This window comes from Dryobates pubescens, chromosome 28 (genome assembly GCF_014839835.1).
Source record: "Dryobates pubescens isolate bDryPub1 chromosome 28, bDryPub1.pri, whole genome shotgun sequence".
NCBI classification, from domain to species: domain Eukaryota; kingdom Metazoa; phylum Chordata; class Aves; order Piciformes; family Picidae; genus Dryobates; species Dryobates pubescens.
In genome coordinates, this window is record NC_071639.1 from 2286272 (window position 1) to 2310577 (window position 24306).

The 24306-nt window shown below is 54.1% G+C and overlaps 1 protein-coding gene across 1 annotated transcript in view; it reads left to right on the plus strand.

Annotated features, from left to right (window-relative positions):
* The window catches only part of ARHGAP18 (Rho GTPase activating protein 18), a 101160-nt gene that overhangs the window by 63735 nt on the left and 13119 nt on the right, over positions 1 to 24306 (plus strand). The window contains exons 6-13 of the mRNA XM_054173979.1: positions 3808 to 3977; positions 8002 to 8167; positions 12096 to 12187; positions 14722 to 14799; positions 16267 to 16426; positions 19345 to 19427; positions 22526 to 22732; positions 24066 to 24212. Coding sequence (XP_054029954.1) covers positions 3808 to 3977; positions 8002 to 8167; positions 12096 to 12187; positions 14722 to 14799; positions 16267 to 16426; positions 19345 to 19427; positions 22526 to 22732; positions 24066 to 24212 — 1103 coding nt within the window. The remainder of the gene's footprint in view (positions 1 to 3807; positions 3978 to 8001; positions 8168 to 12095; positions 12188 to 14721; positions 14800 to 16266; positions 16427 to 19344; positions 19428 to 22525; positions 22733 to 24065; positions 24213 to 24306) is intronic.

Below are 24306 nucleotides of genomic sequence, written 5' to 3' on the forward strand. Positions count from 1 at the left end.
GGACTCCACCACCTCCCTGGGCAGCCTCTGCCAATCCCTGACCACTCTTGCAGCAAAGACATTTCTCCTCATCTCCAACCTAACCCTCCCCTGGCACAATTTCAGGCCATTGCCTCTCCTTCTATCACCTGAGACTAGGGAGCAGAGCCCAACCCTCACCTCACTGCAACCTTCTTTCAGGGGGTTACAGAGGGCCATGAGGTCTCCTCTTCCCCTCCTCCAGCCTATACAACCCCAGGTTCCTCAGGTTCCTCAGTTTCTTCTCATGGTTTTCCTCCAGCCACATCCATTTCATAGAATCCTAAAGTGACTTCAGCTGGAAAGAGGCCTTAAAGATCATCCAGTTCCAACCCCCCTGCCATGGGCAGGGACATCTCTCATTCCCACTCCCATGCTCCAGGCCCCAGCCAGCCTGCTGTTAAACACTTCCAGATTTTCCATCCCCCTTTTCTGGCTCTTGTGCTGCCTTAGCTTTCAAAAAGCTACAGCTCCCCATGAGCAGGATCCAGCAGCAGAGTCCTGGTCCTGCTGAGATGAGCAGGTTGCTTGGTTTAGGTTTATCCTGGTGTTGAGAAAGTCTGAATTTCATCACAGCTACTTGCAGAGTTTTTGTGATGTCTCCTACAAGGAACCTAGTCCTGGATGGATCCTTAAGAAGCACCAGTGATGAGAAGCTCAGCAGGAGCCAGCAGGGAGCACTTGCAGCCCAGAGAGCCAAGCAGAGCCTGGGCTGCAGCAAGAGAAGTGTGGCCAGCAGGGCCAGGGAGGGGATTCTGCCCCTCTGCTCCACTCTGCTGAGACCACAGCTGCAGCTCTGGGGCCAGCTCTGGAGCCTCTGTGCCAGGAAGGATCTGGAGGTGCTGGAAGGTGTCCAGAGAAGGGCCAGGAGGAGGAGCAGAGGGCTGGAGCTGCTCTGCTGTGAGGACAGACTGAGCGAGTTGGGGTTGTGCAGGCTGGAGAGGAGAAGGCTCCCAGGAGACCTCATTGTGGCCTTGCAGGATCTGCAGGGGGCTCCAAGAAAGCTGGGGAGGGACTTTTGAGGGTGTCAGGGAGGGATAGGACTGGGGGGGATGGAGCAAAACTAGAAATGGGGAGATTGAGATTGGCTGTGAGGAAGAAGTTGTTGCCCATGAGGGTGGTGAGAGCCTGGCACAGGCTGCCCAGGGAGGTGGTGGCAGCCTCCTGCCTGGAGGTGTTTGCAGCCAGGCTGGAGGTGGCTGTGAGCAACCTGCTGCAGTGTGAGGTGTCCCTGCCCAGGGCAGGGGGTTGGCACTGGCTGAGCCTTGAGGTCCCTTCCAACCCTGACAATTCTGTGGTCCTACCACATCACAGAACCATCACAGAATGGTCTGGGTTGGAAGGGAGCTCCAAAGCCCTGCAGTCAGCAGGGACATCCTCAACTAGGTCAGGCTGCTGAGACCCCTGTTGAGCCCCACTTTGAATATCACCAAGGAAGGAGCCCAGCCACCTCCCTGGGCAGCCTGTTCCAGTGTTCTACTACCCTCATGGTGCAGAACTAGTTCCTGACATCCAATCCAAATCTGCTCTTCTCTAGCTTGCAGAGATGGGGAAGAGATGAAAATATTTTCCTGGCTAAATAACTTCTGATGCTTTTCCTGTGGTTATTTACAGTCTCCTTTCCCTCTTCTTTCATTCTGGGTGTATTTTAATTTCAGACTGCCAAGCAATGGTTACTCTGCTAGGGAATTAGACTTCTTGGCTGCAAACAGGAACTGTCTCTCCCTGGTTGTCCTTCTCTTGTGTTGGTTGGGGTTTTTTTGCAACAAAAAGTGTTCCAGGTTTGTCTGGTGTTTGGTTCCTTTAAGGAACAAAGAAAGAGAAGTTAGCTCATTGTTGTGTGTTGTATCAGAGAGGGGCTTGGCTTGAGGAGATCTTGAAGGTCATCCAGTTCCAGCCCTACTGCCATGGGCAGGGACACCTCACACCATAGCAGGTTGCTCACAGCCACCTCCAGCCTGGCTGCAAACACCTCCAGGCAGGAGGCTGCCACCACCTCCCTGGGCAACCTGTGCCAGGCTCTCACCACTCTCACTCTCAAGAATTTCTTTCTCATCTCCAGTCTCAATCTCCCCACCTCATGGAAACATGGCCAGACACTGAGGGATGGAGTAGACTCCTCAAGAGATGAGGACAGGAATGCTGGGACAAAGACATGATTGGTGTGCTGTACAGTGATTCTCAGCTGGGAAAGCTCTGGAGCACAGAGCAAACAAGGCCTTTGGCCTTGGAATCTTTAGCAGAAGAAGGAATTGCTGGTGTGGTTGCAGTATCACAGAATCACACACAATCAACCTCAGAGATCATCAAGTCCAACCTATGACCTAATACCTAACCCCTCCTGACAACTAAACCATGGCTCCAAGTGCCACATCCAAGCTTTTCTTGAGCACCTCCAGGGATGGGGACTCCACCACCTCCCTGGGCAGCACATTCCAGTGGCCAATTCCTCTTTCTGGGAAGAACTTTCTCCTCACCTCCAGCCTGAACTTCCCCTGGCACAGCTTAAGACTGTGTCTTTGAGGCTGGAAGGTGTTTGAGGCAGGAAACCAAAGCTGTTTGGCTGTGGAGGGTTCTGGGAGCCTACTGGGGCTTGAGATGGGCTGCTTTATCTGCTCTTAATAGAGAAATAGGAGAAAGCCTCATGAGCAATCCTCACTATCAGTACAGGCTGGGGCATGAGGTGATAGAAAGCAGTCCTGAGGAAGAGGACTTGGGGGTGCTGATGGAGGAGAGGCTGGGCAGGAGCCAGCAATGGGCCCTGGCAGCCTGGGCTTCATCCACAGCAGCATGGCCAGAGAGGGAGAGAGAGGATCCTGCCCCTCTGCTCTGCTCTGGGGAGACCTCACCTGCAGGGCTGTGTCCAGGTCTGGAGCCGTCAGTACAGGAAGGACATGGACCTGATGGAGCAGGTTCAGAGAAGGGCCTCAAAGATGATGAGAGGGTTGGAGCACCTCTCTAATGAGGCCAGGCTGAGGGAGCAGGGGTTGTTCAGCCTGCAGAAGAGAAGGCTCCAGGGAGACCTAATAGCAGCCTGGCAGGACCTGAAGGAGGCTACAAGAAGGCTGCAGAGGAACTGTTCCCAAAGGCCTGCAGGGACAGGACCAGGGGCAATGGCTTGAAATGAGAGATGAACAGGTCTAGGTTGGATGTGAAGAACAAGTTCTGCATCATGAATAGAATAGAATAAGAGTAGAATAGAATAAGAGCAGAATAGAATAGGATAGGATAGGATAGAATAGAATGGAATAGACCAGGTTAGAAGACACCTTCAAGATCATTGAGTCCAACCTATCACCCAACACCACCTAATCAACTAACCCATGGCACCAAGCACCCCATCAAGTCTCCTCCTGAGGGTGGTGGAACACTGGAACAGGTTGCCCATGGAGGTAGTTGAGGCCCCATCCCTGGAGATATTCAAGGTGATGCTCAGCAGGGCTCTGGGCAACCTGATCTAGTTGGGGATATCCCTGCTGAGCGCAGAGGGGGTTGGGCTGGATGAGCTTTGGAGCTCCCTTTCAACCCAGACCATTCTCTGGCTTGGCAGAATCATTCCAGAGGAACAACAGAAGCTGGAGCCTTGTGAGAAGCTACATTTTCCAACAGCCATACCCAAACTGCAGCAATCAGTGCATTTGGAAGCAGAGAGTCCATCCCTCCCCCCAGCATTAACTTCTGCTGGGCTTTGAAGCTGCCCTCCTGCCCTGGGTGGTGCTTCCTTGTGCTGCTGGCTCAAAACACCAACCATATCATCATGGGTTTGTTTTTTTCCCTCTCCATTTTCAGGTCCACAGTTCAGTCTGGGAGCAGCAGAAGAGAAGAGCCCTCTGGAGGATGTGCCATCTTCAGACACTGACATCAACCTGGAGATCTCATTTGCAGAGCAGGCAGCTAATCTCAAGGACCTCTCAGGAGGCAAAATCAGCAGGGGTGGAGCGGGGGACACTCTGCTCCCGGTAGGTGTTGCCTGTTTCTGGCTCTTCCCTGGGGCTGCTGGCTGGGGTTTGCCTCTTGGTGGGGGAATTAGATTGAGAGGAGCATTGTCAGGTGCAGCTTTGTGAAGACAGAGCTGCTCTAGGTAGCTCATCTGGGGCAGTCCAGCAAGGCCAAGTATGGAATCTTGCATCTGGGGAAGAACAAGCCCATGGACTAACACAGGCTGGGGGCTGAGCTGCTGGAGGGCAGGGAAGGGGGAAAGGACCTTGGAGTGCTGGTGGACAACAGGATGGCCATGAGCCAGCAATGTGTCCTGGTGGCCAAGAAGGCCAAGGGCATCCTGGGGTGGATTAGAAGGATGCTGATTAGTAGGTTGAGAGAGATTCTTCTCCCCCTCTCCTCTGCTCTGCTGAGGCCACAGCTGGAATACTGTGTCCAGTTCTGGGCCCCTCAGTTCAGGAAGGACCTCAGGGAACTGCTTGAGAGAGTCCATCCCAGAGCTGCTGCAGGCAGTGGAACATCTCCCTGTGAGGCCAGGCTGAGGGAGCTGAGGCTTGGAGAGGAGGAGCCTGAGGGCTGCTCTCATTGCTGGGGCTAAAGATGTGCAGAGCAGTGGGGGGAGGATGGAGCCAGGCTGCTGTCAGAGGTGTTTGCCACATCCTTATAGACAGGATTTACATTCTTCTGCTTTGCCTTTGCATTTCTCTCAGGAACTTTGCATGTAGGTGGCAGGTTGACCTTGAATGTCTCCAGAGATGGAGTCTCCACCACCTCTCTGGGCAGCCTGTGCCAGTATTTCACCACCTCATTGAGAAGAACTTCCTCCTGAGGTCCAACCTCAATCTCCCCTGTTGAACCCAAGTAAATACAGAGGCCAAAGAATTTTGTTGTTGATCTTCAGGATCTCTCTCTACCTAACAGTCCCTGAATAGTATCATAGAATCAGTCAGGGTTGGAAGGGACCACAAGGATCATCCAGTTCCAACCCCCCTGCCATGGGCAGGGACACCCCACACTAGATCAGGCTGGCCAGAGCCTCATCCAGCCTGGGCTTAAACACCTCCAGGGACAGGGCCCCAACCACCTCCCTGGACAACCCATTCCAGGGCTTCACCACTCTCATGGGGAAGAACTTCCTCCTCCCCTCCAGCCTGAATCTCCCCACCTCCAGCTTCATTCCATTCCCCCTAGTCCTATCACTGCCTGAGATCCTGAGCAGTCCCTCCCCAGCCTTCTTGGAGCCCCCTTCAGATCCTGGAAGGCCACAATGAGGTCACCTCAGAGCCTTCTCCTCTCCAGCCTGCACAGCCCCAACTCCTTCAGTCTGTCCTCACAGCAGAGCAGCTCCAGCCCTCTGCTCATCCTCATGGCCCTTCTCTGGACACCTTCCAGCTCCTCCAGATCCCTCTTGCAATAGGGGCTCCAGACCTGGAGGCAGTACTCCAGGTGGGGTCTCCCCAGAGCTGAGCAGAGGGGGAGAATCACCTCCCTGGCCCTGCTGGCCACACTTCTCTTGCTGCAGCCCAGGCTCTGCTTGGCTCTCTGGGCTGCAAGTGCACACTGAGAGCTCCTGCTGAGCTTCTCCTCCCCCAGCACCCCCAAGTCTCTCTCCTCAGGGCTGCTTTCCAGCCAGTCCCTGCCCAGCCTGGATTTGTGCCTGGGGTTGCCTCCACCCAGCTGCAGGACCCTGCCCTTGGTCTTGCTGAACCTCCTGAGGTTGGCTTGTGCCCACCTCTCCAGCCTGTCCAGGTCCCTCTGGATGGATCCCTTCCCTCCAGCTGTCTGCTGCCCCACACAGCTTGGTGCCATCAGCAACCCTGCTGAGGCTGCACTCAGTGCCACTGTCCATGGCACCCACAGAGATGTTGAACAATCCTGGTCCCAGGACTGATCCCTGAGGGTCTCTGCTTGTCCCTGGCCTCCACTGGGACATGGAGCCATTGACAGCCAACTTCTGACCTGTGAGCTGGTGTGAAAAACAGCTTTTTTTCCCCACCTCTGACTGTGTATGCAAAGCTCTCTGAGCAAACACAGGCTGAAGCCCTCCTGTTCCCCAGTTCTGCAGGCACTTCTGTAGATAAGGACAGGTGCAGCTCCTCAGGCAGCCCCACGCATCCTCCTTTGAACATCAACTAATGGAGATGTGGGAATGGCTTCCAGAGGCTTTGGGAGATGTTTCTCTAACACAAGCCTGTTCCAAGGAGGTGCTGGCTGTGCTCTGCCTTACCTCAGGACATCCTGCAGACAGTAGCTGGAGTTTTAGCTGGGCTGCTCTTCTCCAGGCTACAAAGCCTCTGTTTTCTCAGTCTGTCCTCAGATGAGAGATGTTCCAGTCCCCTAACACAGTGGCCCTGCACTGGACTCTCGCTGGAGTTCTTGAGCTGGGGTGCCCAGGACTGGACACAGTACTCAGGGTGAGGCCTCAGCAGCACAAATTCCTCTCCCTTGCTCTCCCAGCTCAGTTCCTTACATTAGTCTCTGACTGCAGCTGAGCTGCAGTGCAGTAGAAATGAACCATGAATGGAATGGAATGGAATGGAATAGAATTAACCAGGTTGGAAGAGACCTTTGAGATCATCAAGTCCAACCTATCACCCAGCACCATCTAATCAACTAAACCATGGCACCAAGGGCCTCATCCAGGCTCTTCCTAAACACCTCCAGGGATGGTGACTCCAGCACCTCCCTGGGCAGTACATTCCAATGGCCAATCTCTCTTGCTGGGAAGAACTTCTTCCTAACATCCAGCCTAAAAGGATCCTCCTTCTCTGAGAAGGGAGCCCCTATGTTATGATTTCTGTGGCAGCCAAGCTGCTGTTTTGTCTGCCTGGGGGCAGCTGTGCACACATAGGCTTGTTCCTGGACAGCCATGGCCACCACTGATGGTGGCAGAAGGATGTAGAAGGGGGCATGGGCTGTGGTGGGAGCAGGACAAAGCCAGGCTTCTTGGAGGTGCTCAGCAAAAGGACAAGAGGGTGAGGGGCAATGGCTTCAAAGTACAGGAAGCTGGATTTGGATTAGACATTAGGAGGAGATTCTTCCCCATCAGGGTGGGGAGGCACTGGGACAGGCTGCCCAGAAAAGTTGTGGAGGCTCCAAGCCAGGAAGTATTGAAGTGTTGCAGAGTTCAGGGACTTCTGAGGGTGTCAGGGAGGGATAGGACTGGGGGGGATGGAGCAGAACTAGAAATGGGGAGATTGAGATTGGCTGTGAGGAAGAAGTTGTTCCCCAGGAGGGTGGTGAGTGGTGGAGTCCCCATCCCTGGAGGTGTTCAAGAGGGGATTGGATGTGGCACTTGGTGCCATGGTCTAGTCATGAGGTCTGTGATGACAGGTTGGACTTGATGATCTATGAGGTCTCTTCCAACCTTGGTGATACTGTGAGAGCCTGGCACAGGTTGCCCAGGGAGGTGGTGGAAGCCTCCTGCCTGGAGGTGTTTGCAGCCAGGCTGGAGGTGGCTGTGAGCAACCTGCTGTGGTGTGAGGTGTCCCTGCCCATGGCAGGGGGGTTGGGACTGGCTGAGCCTTGAGGTCCCTTCCAGCCCTGACAGTTCTGTGACTCTATGAAAGCCAGGCTGGATGGGGCCTTAAAGCAAGCTGGTCTAGTAGGAGGTGTCCCTGGAACAGGAAGATTTTGAAGGTCCCTTCCAAGCCACAGCAGTCTGTGATTCTGTTATACAAGCTGACCACAGAGGATGTTCTGTTATGCAAAGCAGAAGTCGTCCCCATGAGAGCATTAAGCACTGGAGCTGGCACCCACAGGGCTTAGTGGGAGTTTCAGAGTCCAGTTGGACAGCACAGCAAGCAGCCTGATGAGACCTCACATTTAGCCTTGTTTTGAAGAGACAGTTGAATTAGATGACCCCCAGAAGTGAGCAGGAGCCTCAGCCCTCCAAAGATCTTTAGGCTCCTCTGCTTTTCACCCTGCCTGGGGGTGATGCAGTCAGTGGCAGCAGGCTGTGTGATGAAAGGCTGTGCCCTGAAGTGGGGCTCAGTGGTTTGTGGTGGGCTGGATTCCTCACTCTGCTGCAATCTCTGCTCTCAGAACTACAGGGTGCCGAAGGACAAGACAGGGACCACCAGGATTGGTGACCTGGCCCCTCAGGACATGAAGAAAGTCTATTCCTTAGCACTGATTGAGCTCACTGCTCTCTATGACATACTGGGGACAGAACTCAAGCAGCAAAAAGCTGTGAAAATCAAAACCAAAGGTGAGTTGGTGTTTTGTGTTCTGAACCATATGGCTCTGGTTGCATCCCATAAAGCCAAGGCCTCTGGTCCTTCCTGCTTGTTTTGTCCCAGCAGAACATTTGTATGAGCAGTAACCAGGCCTGAGCAGCATTTTGCTCTGTGCAGTGGTGAAGGAAAGAGTGCTCAGGGGTTGGCACAGGCTGCCCAGGGAGGTGGTGGAGTCCCCATCCCTGGAGGTCTTCAGGAAATGTCTGGACATGGTACTTTGGGATGTGGTTTAATGGCCATGGTGGAATCAGTGGAAGTGGTTAAGAGCAGGCTGGATGAGGCCTTGAGCAACCTGCTCTAGTGCCTGTCCATGGCAGGGGGCTTGGAACTAAGTGGTCTTTAAAGTCCCTTCCAACTCAAACCTTTCTGTGACTGTATGAGATGGATGTGGCTTGAAGAGGAGGCTCAGGGGAGACCTCCTTGCTCTCTCCAACTCCCTGAAGGGAGGTTGTAGCCAGGTGGGGGTTGGGCTCTTCTCCCAGGCAACCAGCAGCAGAACAAGAGGACAGAGTCTCAAGCTGTGCCAGGGGAGGTTTAGGCTGGAGGGGAGGAGAAAGTTCTTCCCAGCAAGAGAGATTGGCCACTGGAATGTGCTGCCCAGGGAGGTGGTGGAGTCCCCATCCCTGGAGGTGTTCAAGACAGGCTTGGATGTGGCACTTGGTGCCATGGTTTAGTTGTCAGGAGGTGTTAGGTATTAGGTACTAGTGTTTAAGAAGAGCCTGGATGAGGCCCTTGGTGCCATGGTTTAGTTGATCAGATGGTGCTGGGTGAGAGGTTGGACTGGATGATCTCTGAGGCCTTTTCCAACCTGGTTAGTTCTGCATTCTTTAAAGGAGAATTCTTCTGGGGATCACTGTGCTTAGTGCCCAGCTCTGCCTTTCTGCTGACCTCCTCCTGCTTGTTTCTGCGACTTGATCTCAGTGGAAACTTTTCTGGTTGACAAGGTCTTCAAGGTGATCAAAGTGTGGGGTGTGGATATTGACTGTGGGTATGGCTCCCTTCCTATTTCATAGGCAGACCTGTTATGCTAACAGTGATGCAGAGCTGCCTGGGTTGGCACTGGGACTGCTGTTTCTCTGACTAACATCAGAGTCCCTCAAGAGCTGACAGCTTTGTAGTCATTGCAGCTGTTCTGTGCTCAGCCTTGGCACAGCATCCCCCCCAAGAGCAGTGCTGTTGCAGGAGGGGTGCACAGACAGCAGTTAGCAGTGCTGCTGAGAGCAGCTCTGTGTCAGCAGGCTTTGGGGCAATCCTTCCTGCCAGGATCTGCACATTGGCCACAGCAGCCCCAGGCAGTGCTACAGGCTGGGGGCAGAGTGGCTGAGAGCAGCCAGGCAGAGAGGGACCTGGGGGTACTGATGGAGAGTAGGCTGAACATGAGCCAGCAGTGTGCCCAGGGGGCCAAGAAGGCCAAGGGCATCCTGGCCTGCATCAGGAAGAGTGTGGCCAGCAGGAGCAGGGAAGTCCTTGTGCCCTGTGCTCAGCACTGGTTAGGCCACACCTTGAGTCCTGTGTCCAGTTCTGGGCCCCTCAGTTTCAGAAGGACATTGAGAGACTTGAAGGTGTCCAGAGAAGGGCAAGGAGGCTGGGGAGGGGTCTGGAGCACAGCCCTGTGAGGAGAGGCTGAGGGAGCTGGGGTTGCTTAGCCTGCAGAAGAGGAGGCTCAGGGGAGACCTTCTTGCTCTCTCCAACTCCCTGAAGGGAGGTTGTAGCCAGGTGGGGGTTGGTCTCTCCTCCTAGGCAGCCAGCACCAGAACAAGAGGACACAGTCTCAAGCTGTGCCAGGGGAGGTTTAGGCTGGTGGTGAGGAAGAAGTTCTACAGAGACAGAGTGATTGCCCACTGGAATGTGCTGCCCAGGGAGGTGGTGGAGTCCCCATCCCTGGAGGTGTTCAGGAGGAGACTTGATAGGGTGCTTGGTGCCATGGGTTAGTTGATTAGGTGGTGTTGGGTGATAGGTTGGACTTGATGATCTTGAAGGTCTCTTCCAACCTGGTTTATTCTGTTCTATTCCCAGTGCAGCTCTCTGTCAGTGCTCATTCCCTTGTGTTTGCCTGGGCCATAAACACATCAAGTCTCATCTACTTGGAGCCAGTTTTCCATCCAGGTCAGGTTCTCTCAGCCTGCATTCCACTTCTCAGAGCTTGCCTTGCCTGAGCACTGCTGTGAGGCTGTTTCCTGTAACTGGACTTCTGCTTTCATTCCAATAAACCAGCAGACAAACCTCCTTTAGCAAGGTGGTGACCTTGCTGTCCTGCTGCTGGGGGACAGTGCACAAGCACAGGTGTGGGAAAGCTCTTTCCAAACCCTCAGAGAGAGAAGTGCTCAGAGCAGCTGCTGGGTGATTCATAGGTCCATAGAATGGGTTGGGTTGGAAGGGACCTTCAACATCATCCAGTTCCAGCCCCCTGCCATGGGCAGGGACACCTCCCACCAGCCCAGGTTGCCCAAGGCCTCATCCAGCCTGGCCTTGTACACCTCCAGGCAGGAGGCAGCCACAGCCTCCCTGGGCAACCTGTGCCAGAGTCTCACCAGCCTCACTGGAAAGAATTTCTTCCTCATCTCCAGTCTCAATCTGCCTTCTCCCAGCTCAAAGCCATTGTCCCTCATCCTGTCACTACAATCCCTTGTAACAAGTCCCTCCCCAGCTTTCTTGTGCCTCACTTCAGGTATTGGAAGGCTGCTGCCAGGTCTCCCTGGATCCTTCTCTTCCCCAGGCTGAACAACCCCAGCTCTCCCAGCCTGTTCCCCCAAGGGAGGTGATCCAGCTTCCAATCATCTTCATGTCCTCCTCTGGACCCACTCCAGCATTACATCTGATTCATTTCAGTGGCCAAGTTCCTAGATAATTTCCTCAAGCCATTTCCCTCTTAATTACCATAATTTGCAGTGAGTGATCTCCAGCTCTGCAGAGCAGAGTGATCAGCATCCCCTGACTCTGCAACCTGGAACCACAGAGATCACAGGATCACAGCCAACAGGATTGAAAAGGACCTCTGGAGAGCATCCAGTCCAACCCCCTGCCAGAGCAGGAGCAGAGAATCCAGCACAGGTCACACAGGAACACATCCAGACAGGGCTGGGAAGGCTCCAGGGAAGGAGACTCCACAACCTCTCTGGGCAGCCTGCTCCAGGGCTCTGGGACCCTCACAGGGAAGAAGTTCCTCCTCATGTTGAGATGGAACCTCCTGTGCTGCACTTAGCATCCATTGCTCCTTGTCCTGTCCCAGGGAACAAGCGAGCAGAGCCTGTCCTGTCCCCTCCCTCCTGACCCCCAGCCCTCAGATATTGACAAACATTGATTAAATCCCCTCTCAGTCTTCTCCTCTCCAGATCAAACAGCCCCGGGTCCCTCAGCCTCTCCTCCCCAGGCAGTGCTCAGTCCCCTGATCATCCTCATAGCCCTGCCTTGGACTCTCCCCAGCAGATCCCTGTCCCTTCTGAACTGGGGAGCCCAGAGCTGAGACAGTACTCAAAATGAGGTCTCAGCAGGGCAGAGTAGAGGGGGAGGAGAACCTCCCTGGATCTGCTGGACCTCCCTGGATCTTCTTGATACACCCCAGGATCCCATTGGCCTTCTTGGCCCCCAGGGCACATTGCTGTCCCATGGGTAACTTGTTATCCAGCAGGATAGATGCTTCACTGTGCTGCAGGATATGGGCTTGGCAGTTTGAAGTCAAACCAGAAGACTGCTTTATGCCTGCAGGAAGAGAGGAATGAATCCTGCTAGGCAGAATGCTCTGTGCAGTAACTTGATTGGCAAAGGCATTCAAAGGCTGTGAACAGAAGGTCTGAAGGTGCTGAAGAGGCTCAGCCCTGCAGAGCTGGGGGGTTGTGCCATCACCACAGGCACTGGGGCAGGTGGGGATAATGTCTCTGTCTCTTTTGCTTTGTTCTTCAGACTCTGGCTTGTTTGGTGTCCCACTGTCAGTTCTACTGGAGCAGGACCAGAAGAAGGTGCCAGGAACCAAGATTCCACTGATTTTCCAAAAGGTAAATGGGCACAAGGGAGAGTGCCTCAGCCTTGCTCTCTCTGCCACTGATGAAGGTACTGAGCAGCACTGGGCCCAGGACAACCCAAAAGTTTCCATCTCCTTTGTTTGTTCTCTCCAGCAAAAACTTTACAGACTTTATACAAGTGGAGTCCCTCAGGGCTCAGCCCTGGCACCAGTCCTGTTGAACATCTGTGTTGGTGCCAGGGACAGTGGCACTGAGTGCAGCCTCAGCAGGGCTGCTGATGGCACCAAGCTGTGTGGTGCTGCTGACAGCTGCAGGCAAGGATCCATCCAGAGGGACCTGCACAGGCTGCAGAGCTGGGCCCAGGACAGCCTCAGGAGGGTCAACAGGACCAAGGGCAAGGTCCTGCAGCTGGGGCAGGGCAATCCCAGGCACCAATACAGGCTGGGCAGGGACTGGCTGGAGAGCAGCCCTGCAGAAAAGGCCTTGGGGGTGCTGGGGGAGGAGAAGCTCAGCAGGAGCCAGCAGGGAGCACTTGCAGCCCAGAGAGCCAAGCAGAGCCTGGGCTGCAGCAAGAGAAGTGTGGCCAGCAGGGCCAGGGAGGGGATTCTGCCCCTCTGCTCCACTCTGCTGAGACCACAGCTGCAGCTCTGGGGCCAGTGCTGGAGCCTCTGTGCCAGGAAGGATCTGGAGGGGCTGGAAGGTGTCCAGAGCAGGGCCACGAGGAGGAGCAGAGGGCTGGAGCTGCTCTGCTGTGAGCACAGACTGAGGGAGTTGGGGCTGTGCAGGCTGGAGAGGAGAAGGCTCCCAGGAGACCTCATTGTGGCCTTGCAGGATCTGCAGGGGGCTCCAAGAAAGCTGGGGAGGGACTTTGGAGGGTGTCAGGGAGGGATAGGACTGGTGGGGATGGAGCAAAACTAGAACTGGGGAGATTGAGATTGGCTGTGAGGAAGAAGTTGTTCCCCAGGAGGGTGGTGAGAGCCTGGCACAGGCTGCCCAGGGAGGTGGTGGCAGCCTCCTGCCTGGAGGTGTTTGCAGCCAGGCTGGAGGTGGCTGTGAGCAACCTGCTGCAGTGTGAGGTGTCCCTGCCCATGGCAGGGGGGTTGGAACTGGCTGAGCCTTGAGCTCCCTTCCAACCCAAACCATTCTGTGATTCTCTGATTCTAAGTGCAAGCAGTACTGTGCTGTGCAGGCTGCTGTTCAGATGTGCCTTGTTTAGCACTGGAATGAAACAAATGAAGGCAGCAGGAAGGCAGCTTGCTGAGAACACTGAAATCAGATCATAAATTCCCTTACTTCACAGCACCTTTGTGTGCAGCAGGGGAGGGGGGCAGCCACTGCTCTGGATGCAGGCAGAGCTGGATGCAGGCAGGTAGCACCTTTGTGGTATCTTTTGTTTCCTCTTACCCAAGGAAAATACTCCAGAGAGGCACTTCTGGTGCTGTTGTGGCTTTGCCTTCTGGCATTTCTCAATTCCATGAACCCAGGGGTGGGTGAACACTCTTCAGTATCTCTAACTGGAGAGAACACCACAGGCTTGCCTCAATTTCCTCACTGGAGAGCTGGGCCAGGAAGATATTTAACCAAGGCACTGCCCTGGTTAAACAGAGTGAGAACAATTGGTGCTAAAATGATGTCAGCAGCTCTTGGCATTTACAGATTGGGGTTGGATAAATGCTCTTGGATGTAGCCTTCATGGGTTTCAGAGGAACAGTACTTAGGATGCACAGAATCACCAAGGTTGGAAGAGACCTCAAAGATCATCAAGTCCAAGCTGTCACCACAGACCCCATGACTAAACCATGGCTCCAAGTGCCACATCCAATCCCCTCTTGAACACCTCCAGGGATGGGGACTCCACCAGCTCCCTGGGCAGCACATCCCAGTGGCCAATTCCTCTTGCTGGGAAGAACTTTCTCCTCACCTCCAGCCTAAACCTCCCATGGCACAGCTGGAGACTGTGTCCTCTTGTTCTGGTGCTGGGTGCCTGAAGGAAGAGACCAACCCCCTCCTGGCTACAACCTCCCTTCAGGGAGTTGGAGAGAGCAAGAAGGTCTCCCCTGAGCCTCCTCTTCTGCAGGCTAAGCAACCCCAGCTCCCTCAGCCTCTCCTCACAGGGCTGTGCTCCAGACCCCTCCCCAGCCTCCTTGCCCTTCTCTGGACACCTTCAAGTCTCTCAATGTCCTTCTTGAGCTGAGGGGCCCAGAACTGGACACAGGACTCAAGGTGTGGCCTAAGCAGTGCTGAGCACAGGGCACAAGGACTTCCCTGCTCCTGCTGGCCACACTCTTCCTGATGCAGGCCAGGATGCCCTTGGACTTCTTGTCCACCTGGGCACACTGCTGGCTCATGTTCAGCTGCTGTCAACCACTACCCCCAGGTCCCTCTCTGCCTGGCTGCTCTCAGCCACTCTGCCCCCAGCCTGTAGCTCTGCCTGGGGTTGCTGTGGCCAATGTGCAGCACCTGGCACTTGGCTGTGTTCAATCTCCTGCCCTTGGCCTCTGCCCAGCCTGGCAAGTTCCCTCTGCAGAGCAGAGTCCTGTTCATGGAGTTTGCTTTGTCTTTGACAGCTGATCACCCAGATAGAAGAAGCAACTCTGGAAACTGAAGGACTTCTTAGAATCCCAGGAGCTGCAACAAGGATAAAGGTAAACCCCTGCACAGGTTCTCAGCACCCCCCAGCACTCCTCTGTCTCTGCAGGGCTCCTGTTGCCATACAAAGACATTTTAACCCCAGGCTGTTACAAAAGTCCTCAAAACCAGGCAGCAAAACCTCTTCACAAAGGTTGTTGTGTCAGCTAGAGAGCTGATGGTTTCACTCTGGAGCCTTGAGGAGAAGTCTGAAGGAGAGCCAGGGCTGTGCTTTAGGTTCACTTGTGCCAGACTCTCATTAATCCTTGGCAGGAGCTGTGGCCTTTTCCATGAGCCAGATTCATCACCCAGTTCATGCAACACTTCACCCACAGTCTGTCCCCCCTCAGGAGGAAGCTTTTTCCCTGGCACTGTGAGCCTGCTTTGGTAGCCTTGCCCTGTGTTCAGGGCAAGGCAGCAGCATGCTCTGCAGCCCCTCTCACCCTGATGTTGGTGAGCAGCAGCCGAACTCCTCAGCGCGCTGCACGCCGCCGGCACCTCCCTGCCAGCTACCAACAGGCTCTGCCCTGGCTTTGGCCTGCATGCAGCAGACTCACCACAGGCTCTTGAGTCATGCCAAGAGGCAGTGTGATAAAAAGATGGTCTGAGCTGGCCTTAACTTCTGAACAGAATAGGCCATTGAGGTGGGTTCAGCTGTCTGAGGACATCTGCCAGCGTCTGCTGGGCAGCCCTGGGTCCAGCTGCTGCTACATTAGAACCAGCTGAAGGAAGGGAAGGTTGTGGAAGCTGGGTTGGTTTAGTTGCCACTGGCCACTGTGTTTTTACAGGTGTCATAGATTCATAGAAGGGTTTGGGTTGGAAGGCACCTTGAAGATCATCCACTTCCAACTCCCCTGCGAGGGGCAGGGACACCTCCCACCAGCCCAGCTTGCTCAGGGCCTCATCCAGCCTGGCCTTGAACACCTCCAGGCAGGAGGCAGCCACAGCCTCCCTGGGCAACCTGTGCCAGGGTCTCATAACCCTCACTGGAAACAATTTCTTCCTCATCTCCAGTCTCAATCTGCCCTCTCCCAGCTCAAAGCCATTGTCCCTCATCCTGTCACTCCCAGCCCATGTCCAAAGTCCCTCCCCAGCTCTCCTGGAGCCCCTTCAGGTCCTGGTAGGCTTCTCTAAGGTCTCCCTGGAGCCTTCTCTTCTCCAGGCTGAACAGCCCCAACTCTCCCAGCCTGTCCCCATAGGGAAGGTGCTCCAGCTCTCTGATCATGTTAGTGGCCTCCTCTGGACCTTCTCCAGCAGGTCCATCTTCTCCTGGTGTTGAGGGTCCCAGAGCAGGACACAGTGCTCCAGATGAGGTCTCAGCAGAGCAGAGGGGCAGAGTCCCCTCTCTCAGCAGCAGCTGGAGTTAGTCACACATCAGCAGTCCCTTTTTTCCCCTTGCAGTGTATGGACAGTACCTGCTGTGTGTAGAATGCATGGCTCCCTGCAGCCAAGTGTTACTAATGCTTCTCTCTGCTGCCTTTCAGAGTCTTTGCCAAGAGCTGGAAGCAAAATTTTATGAGGGGACATTCAACTGGGAGAATGTAAAGCAGCATGATGCAGCAAGTCTGCTGAAGCTCTTCATCCGGGAGCTGCCTCAGCCCCTCCTCACCGTGGAGTATCTCAAAGCTTTCCAGGATGTGCAGAGTGAGTAGTGTCCTTTCTCTCAGCTGCAAGGAAGGGATACCAGTGCAGAGAAGGGCCTCTGCCACAGCAGCATTGTCACTAATAGAGTCACAGAATCAGCCAGGTTGGAGAAGGCCTCAGAGATCATCAACTCCAACATAATACCTAACACCTCCTAACAACTAAACCATGGCTCCAAGTGCCACATCCAGTCCCCTCTTGGGGACTCCACCACCTCCCTGGGCAGCACATCCCAGTGGCCAATCTCTCTTGCTTCTTCACCTCCAGCCTAAACTTCCCCTGGCACAGCTTGAGACTGTGTCCTCTTGTTCTGGTGCTGGGTGCCTGGGAGAAGAGACCAACCCCCACCTGGCTACAGCCTCCCTGCAGGGAGTTGGAGAGAGCAAGAAGGTCTCCCCTGAGCCTCCTCTTCTGCAGGCTAAGCAACCCCAGCTCCCTCAGCCTCTCCTCCCAGGGCTGTGCTCCAGACCCCTCCCCAGCCTCCTTGCCCTTCTCTGGACACCTTCAAGTCTCTCAATGTCCTTCTTGAGCTGAGGAGCCCAGAACTGGACACAGGACTCAAGGTGTGGCCTAAGCAGTGCTGAGCACAGGGCACAAGGACTTCCCTGCTCCTGCTGGCCACACTCTTCCTGATGCAGGCCAGGATGCCCTTGGCCCTCTTGGCCCCCTGGGCACACTGCTGTGAAACTGAGATACAAACTGGATACCAATCTGACTGCTAAAGGCTGGATGTGTTTTTGCTGCTGTACAGGTAGCTTTTTGTCACTTGTTCAAGTAGTTTGCACATCAAATGAAAGCCACACTGCCTCTTGTTGGCAAGATGTTTGTGTTGGTCCTCAGGAGGTACAGATGGATTGTAAAGAACTAGTGGGATGGTATCAGTTCATGAAGTGTATTAGCCTCAAGAGACAAGAAGAGCAAAGATCTAGCAGCTCTGCTGAAAATCTAAGAAAGAAGTTAATTTAGGGTCTTTTATCCATTCACACCAGGAAAAGTTAATCAGAGGCACAGAGTGGTTTGGGTTAGAAGGGACCTTCAAGATCATCCAGTTCCAACCCCCTGCCATGGGCAGGGACACCTCCCACCAGCCCAGCTTGCTCAAGGCCTCATCCAGGAGACAGGCTCTGCTCACTTGCTCCCTGGCATAGGACAAGGGGCAATGGATGTAAGCTGCAGCACAGGAGCTTCCACCTCAACACAAGGAGGAACTTCTGCACTGTGAGGCTCCCAGAGCCCTGGAGCAGGCTGCCCAGAGAGGTTGTGGTGACTCCTTTGGAGTCTTTCCAGCCCTGTCTGGATGTGTTCCTGTGTGACCTGTGCTGGATTCTCTGCTCCTGCTCTGGCAGGGGGGTTGGACTGGATGATCTCTTCAGGTCCTTTCCAACCCCTGACATCTGTGGTGCAGCATTGGGGACTCATTTATTAAGAGTATTAAAGAAAAAAAACCAAACCTTTTCCAGCCTGGCCTTGAACACCTCCAGGCAGGAGGCATCCACAACCTCCCTGGGCACCCTGTTCCAGTGTCTCCCCTCCCTCACTGTCAAGAATGTCTAAGTGTGGCCTGGTTCATTAGGAGTCTTGCCAAGAGAAGACTTGGCAGAGCATGTCCTCTAGAGCATGGCAGGAGGGAGTTTATTGCACAGAGCTATTGCTTGCTGTTGCTCTCCAGCAGTATGAGAGTAGAGTAGGATAGGATAGGATAGGATAGGATAGGATAGAATAGAATAGAATAGAATAGAATAGAATAGAATAGAATAGAATAGAATAGAATAGACGAGGTTGGAAAAGACCTTTGAGATCATCCAGTCCAACCTATCACCCAGCACCATCTGATCAACTCAATCATGGCACCAAGGGCCTCATCCAGGCTCTTCCTAAACACCTCCAGGGGTGGGGACTCCACCACCTCCCTGGGCAGCACATTCCAGTGGCCAATCTCTCTTGCTGGGAAGAACTTCTTCCTCACCTTCAGCCTAAACCTCCCCTGGCACAGCTTGAGACTGTGTCCTTTTGTTCTGCTGCTGGGTGCCTGGGAGAAGAGACCAACCCCCACCTGGCTCCAACCTCCCTTCAGGGAGTTGCAGAGAGCAAGAAGGTCTCCCCTGAGCCTCCTCTTCTGCAGGCTAAGCAACCCCAGCTCCCTCAGCCTCTCCTCACAGGGCTGTGCTCCAGACCCCTCCCCAGCCTCCTTGCCCTTCTCTGGACTCGTTCCAGCACCTCAACATCTTTCCTAACCTGAGGGCAAACTGATAGGTGCCAGAACTCCTGCTCCACGCTGCCAAAGCTCTTCCAGGAGGTGGGGGAGTGTAGGGATGCCCTGATCCTGCACCTTGGGTGGCTGAGACATCCCAGCACAGGTGGGGAAGAGGCAGAGCCGATGTCCCCTCTCTGTGATTGCAGCATGCCTCGTTCCGTGCTGGCTGCTGGAGGAATGTGCCAGGCTGCTCTGCTCCTGGTTTTGTCCCCACTGCCACTGCAGCTGCCCTGGAGACCTGCCTTCCTCAGCAGCACCTGGGCTTCACTCATCCTGCGTGGGTGACCTGGGAGACCACACAACTGCTGCGGCAGTGGCCGGAGCTGTGCGAGCGGCTTCGAGCGTCTCCCCTCACGTGTTGGGGCACAGGCTCAGAAAGGGAGGGACCCTTAGCTGCCTGGCTCTTGTAACACTGCCAAACAAAGAATCACCAGGCAGCTAGAAACCAGTGCCAGGAGGCTTGCTGAGTCATCCAGCAAAGCCCAAGAGGAGAGCTGGGAAGGAGTGTGAGAAAACAAGGCCCTGCCAGCCCCTTGCCCTCCCGTGGCAATCAGCTCGGTGCACCCATTCGGCATCCCGCAGGAGGCTGCCACGTGGAGGTGGTGCTCTGGGGGAGGGCAGGAGGCAGCTGAAAATACTGAGCTTCCTGTGCTTCACTTGGCAGATCTTCCAACAAGGAAACAGCAGCTGCAAGCTTTGAATCTTTTGGTTCTCCTTCTACCTGAAGCCAACAGAGACACTCTGAAGGTTAGAACTGCTGATACCCTTTTTTTGTCCCCCCTGCACAAATACTGTGTCTGGCTTTTACCAATGGCATCTTTCAGCTCCCTCTTAGTGCTCAGCTTGGAGATTCTTTCTACTTCCACAGTACTTCAGGAAGAAAAGGAAAGCCCTTAGGGCCCTAATTCCTCCCAGATGACTTTTGAGAATGGGACTTGAGCCTTTTCCAGCAGATTGCAGTAATGATCCTCCCAGTGAGAGACCTTTTCTCCTACAACTTTTCTTCCTTTCTGGTTTTTGTTTTGCTCATTTTCCCCCCAGCTGTCATTATTTCCCGTGCAAAAAAAACCCAAACAGCTTCAGAGTTTGCCTTTTTGCAATGGCCTTAGCTCTTCAGTTTTGGTCCTCCCTTTTCTCTGTGCTGTTTGCTCCTGCTCTCCTTCAGCTCTTCCTGCTCCACTTTGGGCCTCTTTCACAATATGCTCAGCCAGGAGAGTTTCTACAATCAAAGCTGAATTTTCAGGATTTGAGGAGAGATTCAGAGCTTTATAGAATGGTTTGGGCTGAGAGCTTCAAGATCAGCCAGTTCCAACCCCCTGCCATGGGCAGGGACACCTCACACCAGCACAGCTTGCTCAAGGCTTCATCCAGCCTGGCCTGGGACACCCCCAGGCAGGAGGCAGCCACAGCCTCCCTGGGCAGCCTGTGCCAGTGTCTCACCAGCCTCACTGGAAAGAATTTCTTCCTCAACTCCAGTCTCAATCTCCCCTCTCCCAGACCAAAGCCATTGTCCCTCGTCCTGGCACTACAATCCCATGTCAAAAGTCCCTTCCCAGCTTTCTCATAGACCCCTTTCAGGATGCAGGACATCTATTCCAGGCAAAAAGAATCCTGGAGTCATAGAATAGCAGGTTGGAAGGAACCTCAAGGTTCCTCATAGACCCCTTTCAGGGTGCAGAACATCTGTTCCAGGCAAAAAGAGTCGTGGAGCCTTAGAATAGCAGGTTGGAAGGAACCTCATGGTTCCTTATAGACCTCTTTCAGGATGCAGGGCATCTCTTTGAGGCAAAAAGAATCCTGGAATCATGGAATAGCAGATTGGAAGGAACCTCAAGGTTCCTTGCAGACCCCTTTCAGGGTGCAGAACATCTGTTTGAGGCAAAAAGAATCCTGGAATCATGGAATAGCAGGTTGGAAGGAACCTCAAGGTTCCTCATAGACCCCTTTCAGGGTGCAGAACATCTATTCCAGGCAAAAAGAATCCTGGAATCATGGAATAGCAGGTTGGAAGGAGCCTCAAGGTTCCTCATAGACCCCTTTCAGGGTGCAGAACATCTGTTCCAGGCAAAAAGAGTCGTGGAGCCTTAGAATAGCAGGTTGGAAGGAACCTCATGGCTCCTCATAGACCTCTTTCAGGATGCAGGGCATCTCTTTGAGGCAAAAAGAATCCTGGAATCATGGAATAGCAGGTTGGAAGGAGCCTCAAGGTTCCTTGCAGACCCCTTTCAGGGTGCAGAACATCTGTTTGAGGCAAAAAGAATCCTGGAATCATGGAATAGCAGATTGGAAGGAGCCTCAAGGCTCCTTATAGATCCCTTTCAGGATGCAGAGCCTCTGTTTGAGGCAAAAAGAATCCTGGAATCATGGAATAGCAGGTTGGAAGGAGCCTCAAGGTTCCTTGCAGACCCCTTTCAGGGTGCAGAACATCTATTCCAGGCAAAAAGAGTCCTGGAGTCTTAGAATAGCATGTTGGAAGGAACCTCATGGTTTCATAGACCCCTTTCAGGATGCAGGACATCTATTCCAGGCAAATAGAATCCTGGAATCATAGAATAGCAGGTTGGGAGGAAGCCCAAGGATCATCCAGTCCACCCTGTCTTGGGAACAGCACAGCCTAGCTCAGGTGGCCCAGCACTGTGTCCAGCTGGGTCTTGAAAGTGCCCAGTGCTGGGGACTCCACTGCTTCCTTGGGGAGATTATTCCAATGGAGGATTGTTTGCACTGGGACAAATTTCCCTCTCAAGGCCTGTTAGGGTTTTGTTGTTTCAACATCACTTTCTTTTTGGGCCTTATTTGTGGTGTGGGATTAGTCAGGAGAGCTCCTGAGCTGAGGTACAAGTCTGTGGAAGGGAATGAATGGAGGATTGTCAGCTTCCAGCTGGCTGCCTCTCAGTCCCACTGCAGTGCTCTGCTCACCAGTTGCTTGCCTTACCCAATCAGCCACTCTCTGTGTCTACAACCATGACAGCTGCCACTGCAGCCTTTGCTTTCAATTCAGGAAGAGCCCACAGGGGTGTTTTCACATCTGTGGGATGCTGCTTCTGCTCTGGCATAATGAGAGTTGTGGGGAAAAAGTCTTCCTGGGCAGAGATTGGAAGACACTTGGATGCTTTTGGGAATGCTAGCCACAAAAAATGATCCCAGACTGGTTTGGGTGGAAGGGAGCTTGAACATCACCTAGTTCCAACCCCCCTGCCATGGGCTGGGACACTTCCCCCTAGCCCAGGTTGCTCAAGGCCTCATCCAGCCTGGCTTTGAGCACCTGATGATTTACTTCATTACTCAAAGGAAGCAAAACTTGCAGTTCTGTGAACAAAAAAGTGCAGTCCTGTGAACAATCCACCTTTCACAGAGTCCCAGGATGGTAGCACTTGGAAGGGACCCCCAGAGGTCACCCATTCCAACCCCCCTGCCAGGGCAGGGTCACCCAGGGCAGGGCACACAGGAACACAGCCAGCTGGGGCTGGAAAGGCTCCAGAGCAGGAGACTCCACAACCTCTCTGGGCAGCCTGCTCCAGGGCTCAAATCATCCTCACCATAAAGAAGTTTCTCTTCAAATTGAGGTGGAACCTCCTTGGGTTCCAGTTTGTGTCCACTGCCTCTTGTCCTATCCCAGGACACCACTGCCCAGAGCCTGGCCCCTTCCTGCCCCAAACCCCTCTGATGATTGTAACCATTGATCAAATCCCTCTCAGCTTTCTCTTCTCCAGCCCCAGGGCTCTCAGCCCTTCTCTTGCTGACAGCTTTCAGTGCTGCCAAGCTGTTCCCAGCCCCCTGCAGCAGTGTGTTTCCCTCGGGGCTCTCTCTGGTGCCGAGCTGAGCCGTGAGCCCTGCTGTTCCTCCAGGTGCTGCTTGAGTTCCTCCAAAGGGTCATTGAGCATCGGGACAAAAACAAAATGACCCTGAAGAACGTTGCCATGGTGATGGCCCCCAACCTCTTCACCTTCCATGGCTTTGGCTCCAAGGCCATCGAGCAGAGGGAGTTTGTCATGGCAGCCGGGACGGCGTCCGTCATGCGCTTCATGATTCAGTACCAAGACCTGCTCTGGACAGTGAGTATCTTCTGGAGGGGAGGGGGGAGGAGGAGCTGTGCAGGCAAGGCACAAGGCACCAGTGTGCATCTAGCCATAGAATGCAGGGAATCAGCCAGGCTGGAAAAGGCTGAGCCCAGAGAGTGGTGGTGAATGGTGCCACAGCCAGCTGGCAGCCAGGCACCAGTGGTGTGCCCCAGGGAGCAGTGCTGGGCTCCAGCCTCTTTAACATCTTCACTGATGATCTGGATGAGGGAATTGAGTCCATCAGCAGTAAATGTGCAGATGACAGCAAGCTGGGGGCAGGAGTTGATCTGCTGGAGGGTAAGAAAGGCTCTGCAGAGGGACCTTGCCAGGCTGGGCAGATGGGCAGAGGCCAAGGGCAGGAGATTGAACACATCCAAGTGCAAGGGGCTGCACATTGGCCACAGCAACCCCAGGCAGTGCTACAGGCTGGGGTCAGAGTGGCTGAGAGCAGCCAGGCAGAGAGTGACCTGGGGGTAGTGGTTGATGGTAGGCTGAACATGAGCCAGCAGTGTGCCCAGGTAGCCAGGAGGGCCAAGGGCATCCTGGCCTGCATCAGGAAGAGTGTGGCCAGCAGGAGCAGGGAGGTCATTCTGCCCCTGTACACTGCACTGGTTAGGCCACACCTTGAGTCCTGTGTCCACTTCTGGGTCCCTCAGTTTAGGAAGGAGGTTGACTTGCTGGAAGGTGTCCAGAGAAGGGCAAGGAGGCTGGGGAGGGGTCTGGAGCACAGCCCTGTGAGGAGAGGCTGAGGGAGCTGGGGTTGCTTAGCCTGGAGAAGAGGAGGCTCAGGGGAGACCTTCTTGCTCTCTCCAACTCCCTGAAGGGAGGTTGGAGCCAGGTGGGGGTTGGTCTCTTCTCCCAGGCACCCAGCAGCAGAACAAGAGGACACAGTCTCAAGCTGTGCCAGGGGAGGTTTAGGCTGGAGGTGAGGAGAAAGTTCTGACCAGAAAGAGGAATTGGCCATTGGAATGTGCTGCCCAGGGAGGTGGTGGAGTCCCCATCCCTGGAGGTGTTCAAGAGGGGATTGGATGTGGCACTTGGAGCCATGGTTTAGTTGTTAGGAGGGGTTAGGTATTAGGTCATAGGTTGAACTTGATGATCTCTGAGGTCTTTTCCAACCTGAGTGATTCTCTGATTCACATCACAAGTGGAGTGGCTTTTAAATGGTTCCACAGCTTCACTTTGTTTGACTCTGTTCTTATGGCTGGCATTAAATGCAGTGTTTGCAGGCTGGACCTCCTTAATGTGTGCACTGAGAAAGCTTTGTCAAGTTCCTTCCTTCAGGAAATGACGTAGCCTTTCATGCTCTCTCTCTCTGTTCACCTAGATTCCCAAGTTTATTGTTAACCAAGTGAGAAAACAGAATGTTGAGAAGCAGAGGAAGGAGAAGAAGGACAAAGCCATGAAGAAACTCCTGAAGAAGATGGCATACGACCGGGAAAAGCACGAGAGGCAGGAGAGGAGCACCACTGAGGTAAGGGCACAGGCAGCTGAGGGGCTTGGGGATGAGAAGGGCTGCCAGGGGTGCTGGCAAAGAGGGTAGAGCAGAGGGGAGAGCTGCTTGTGTT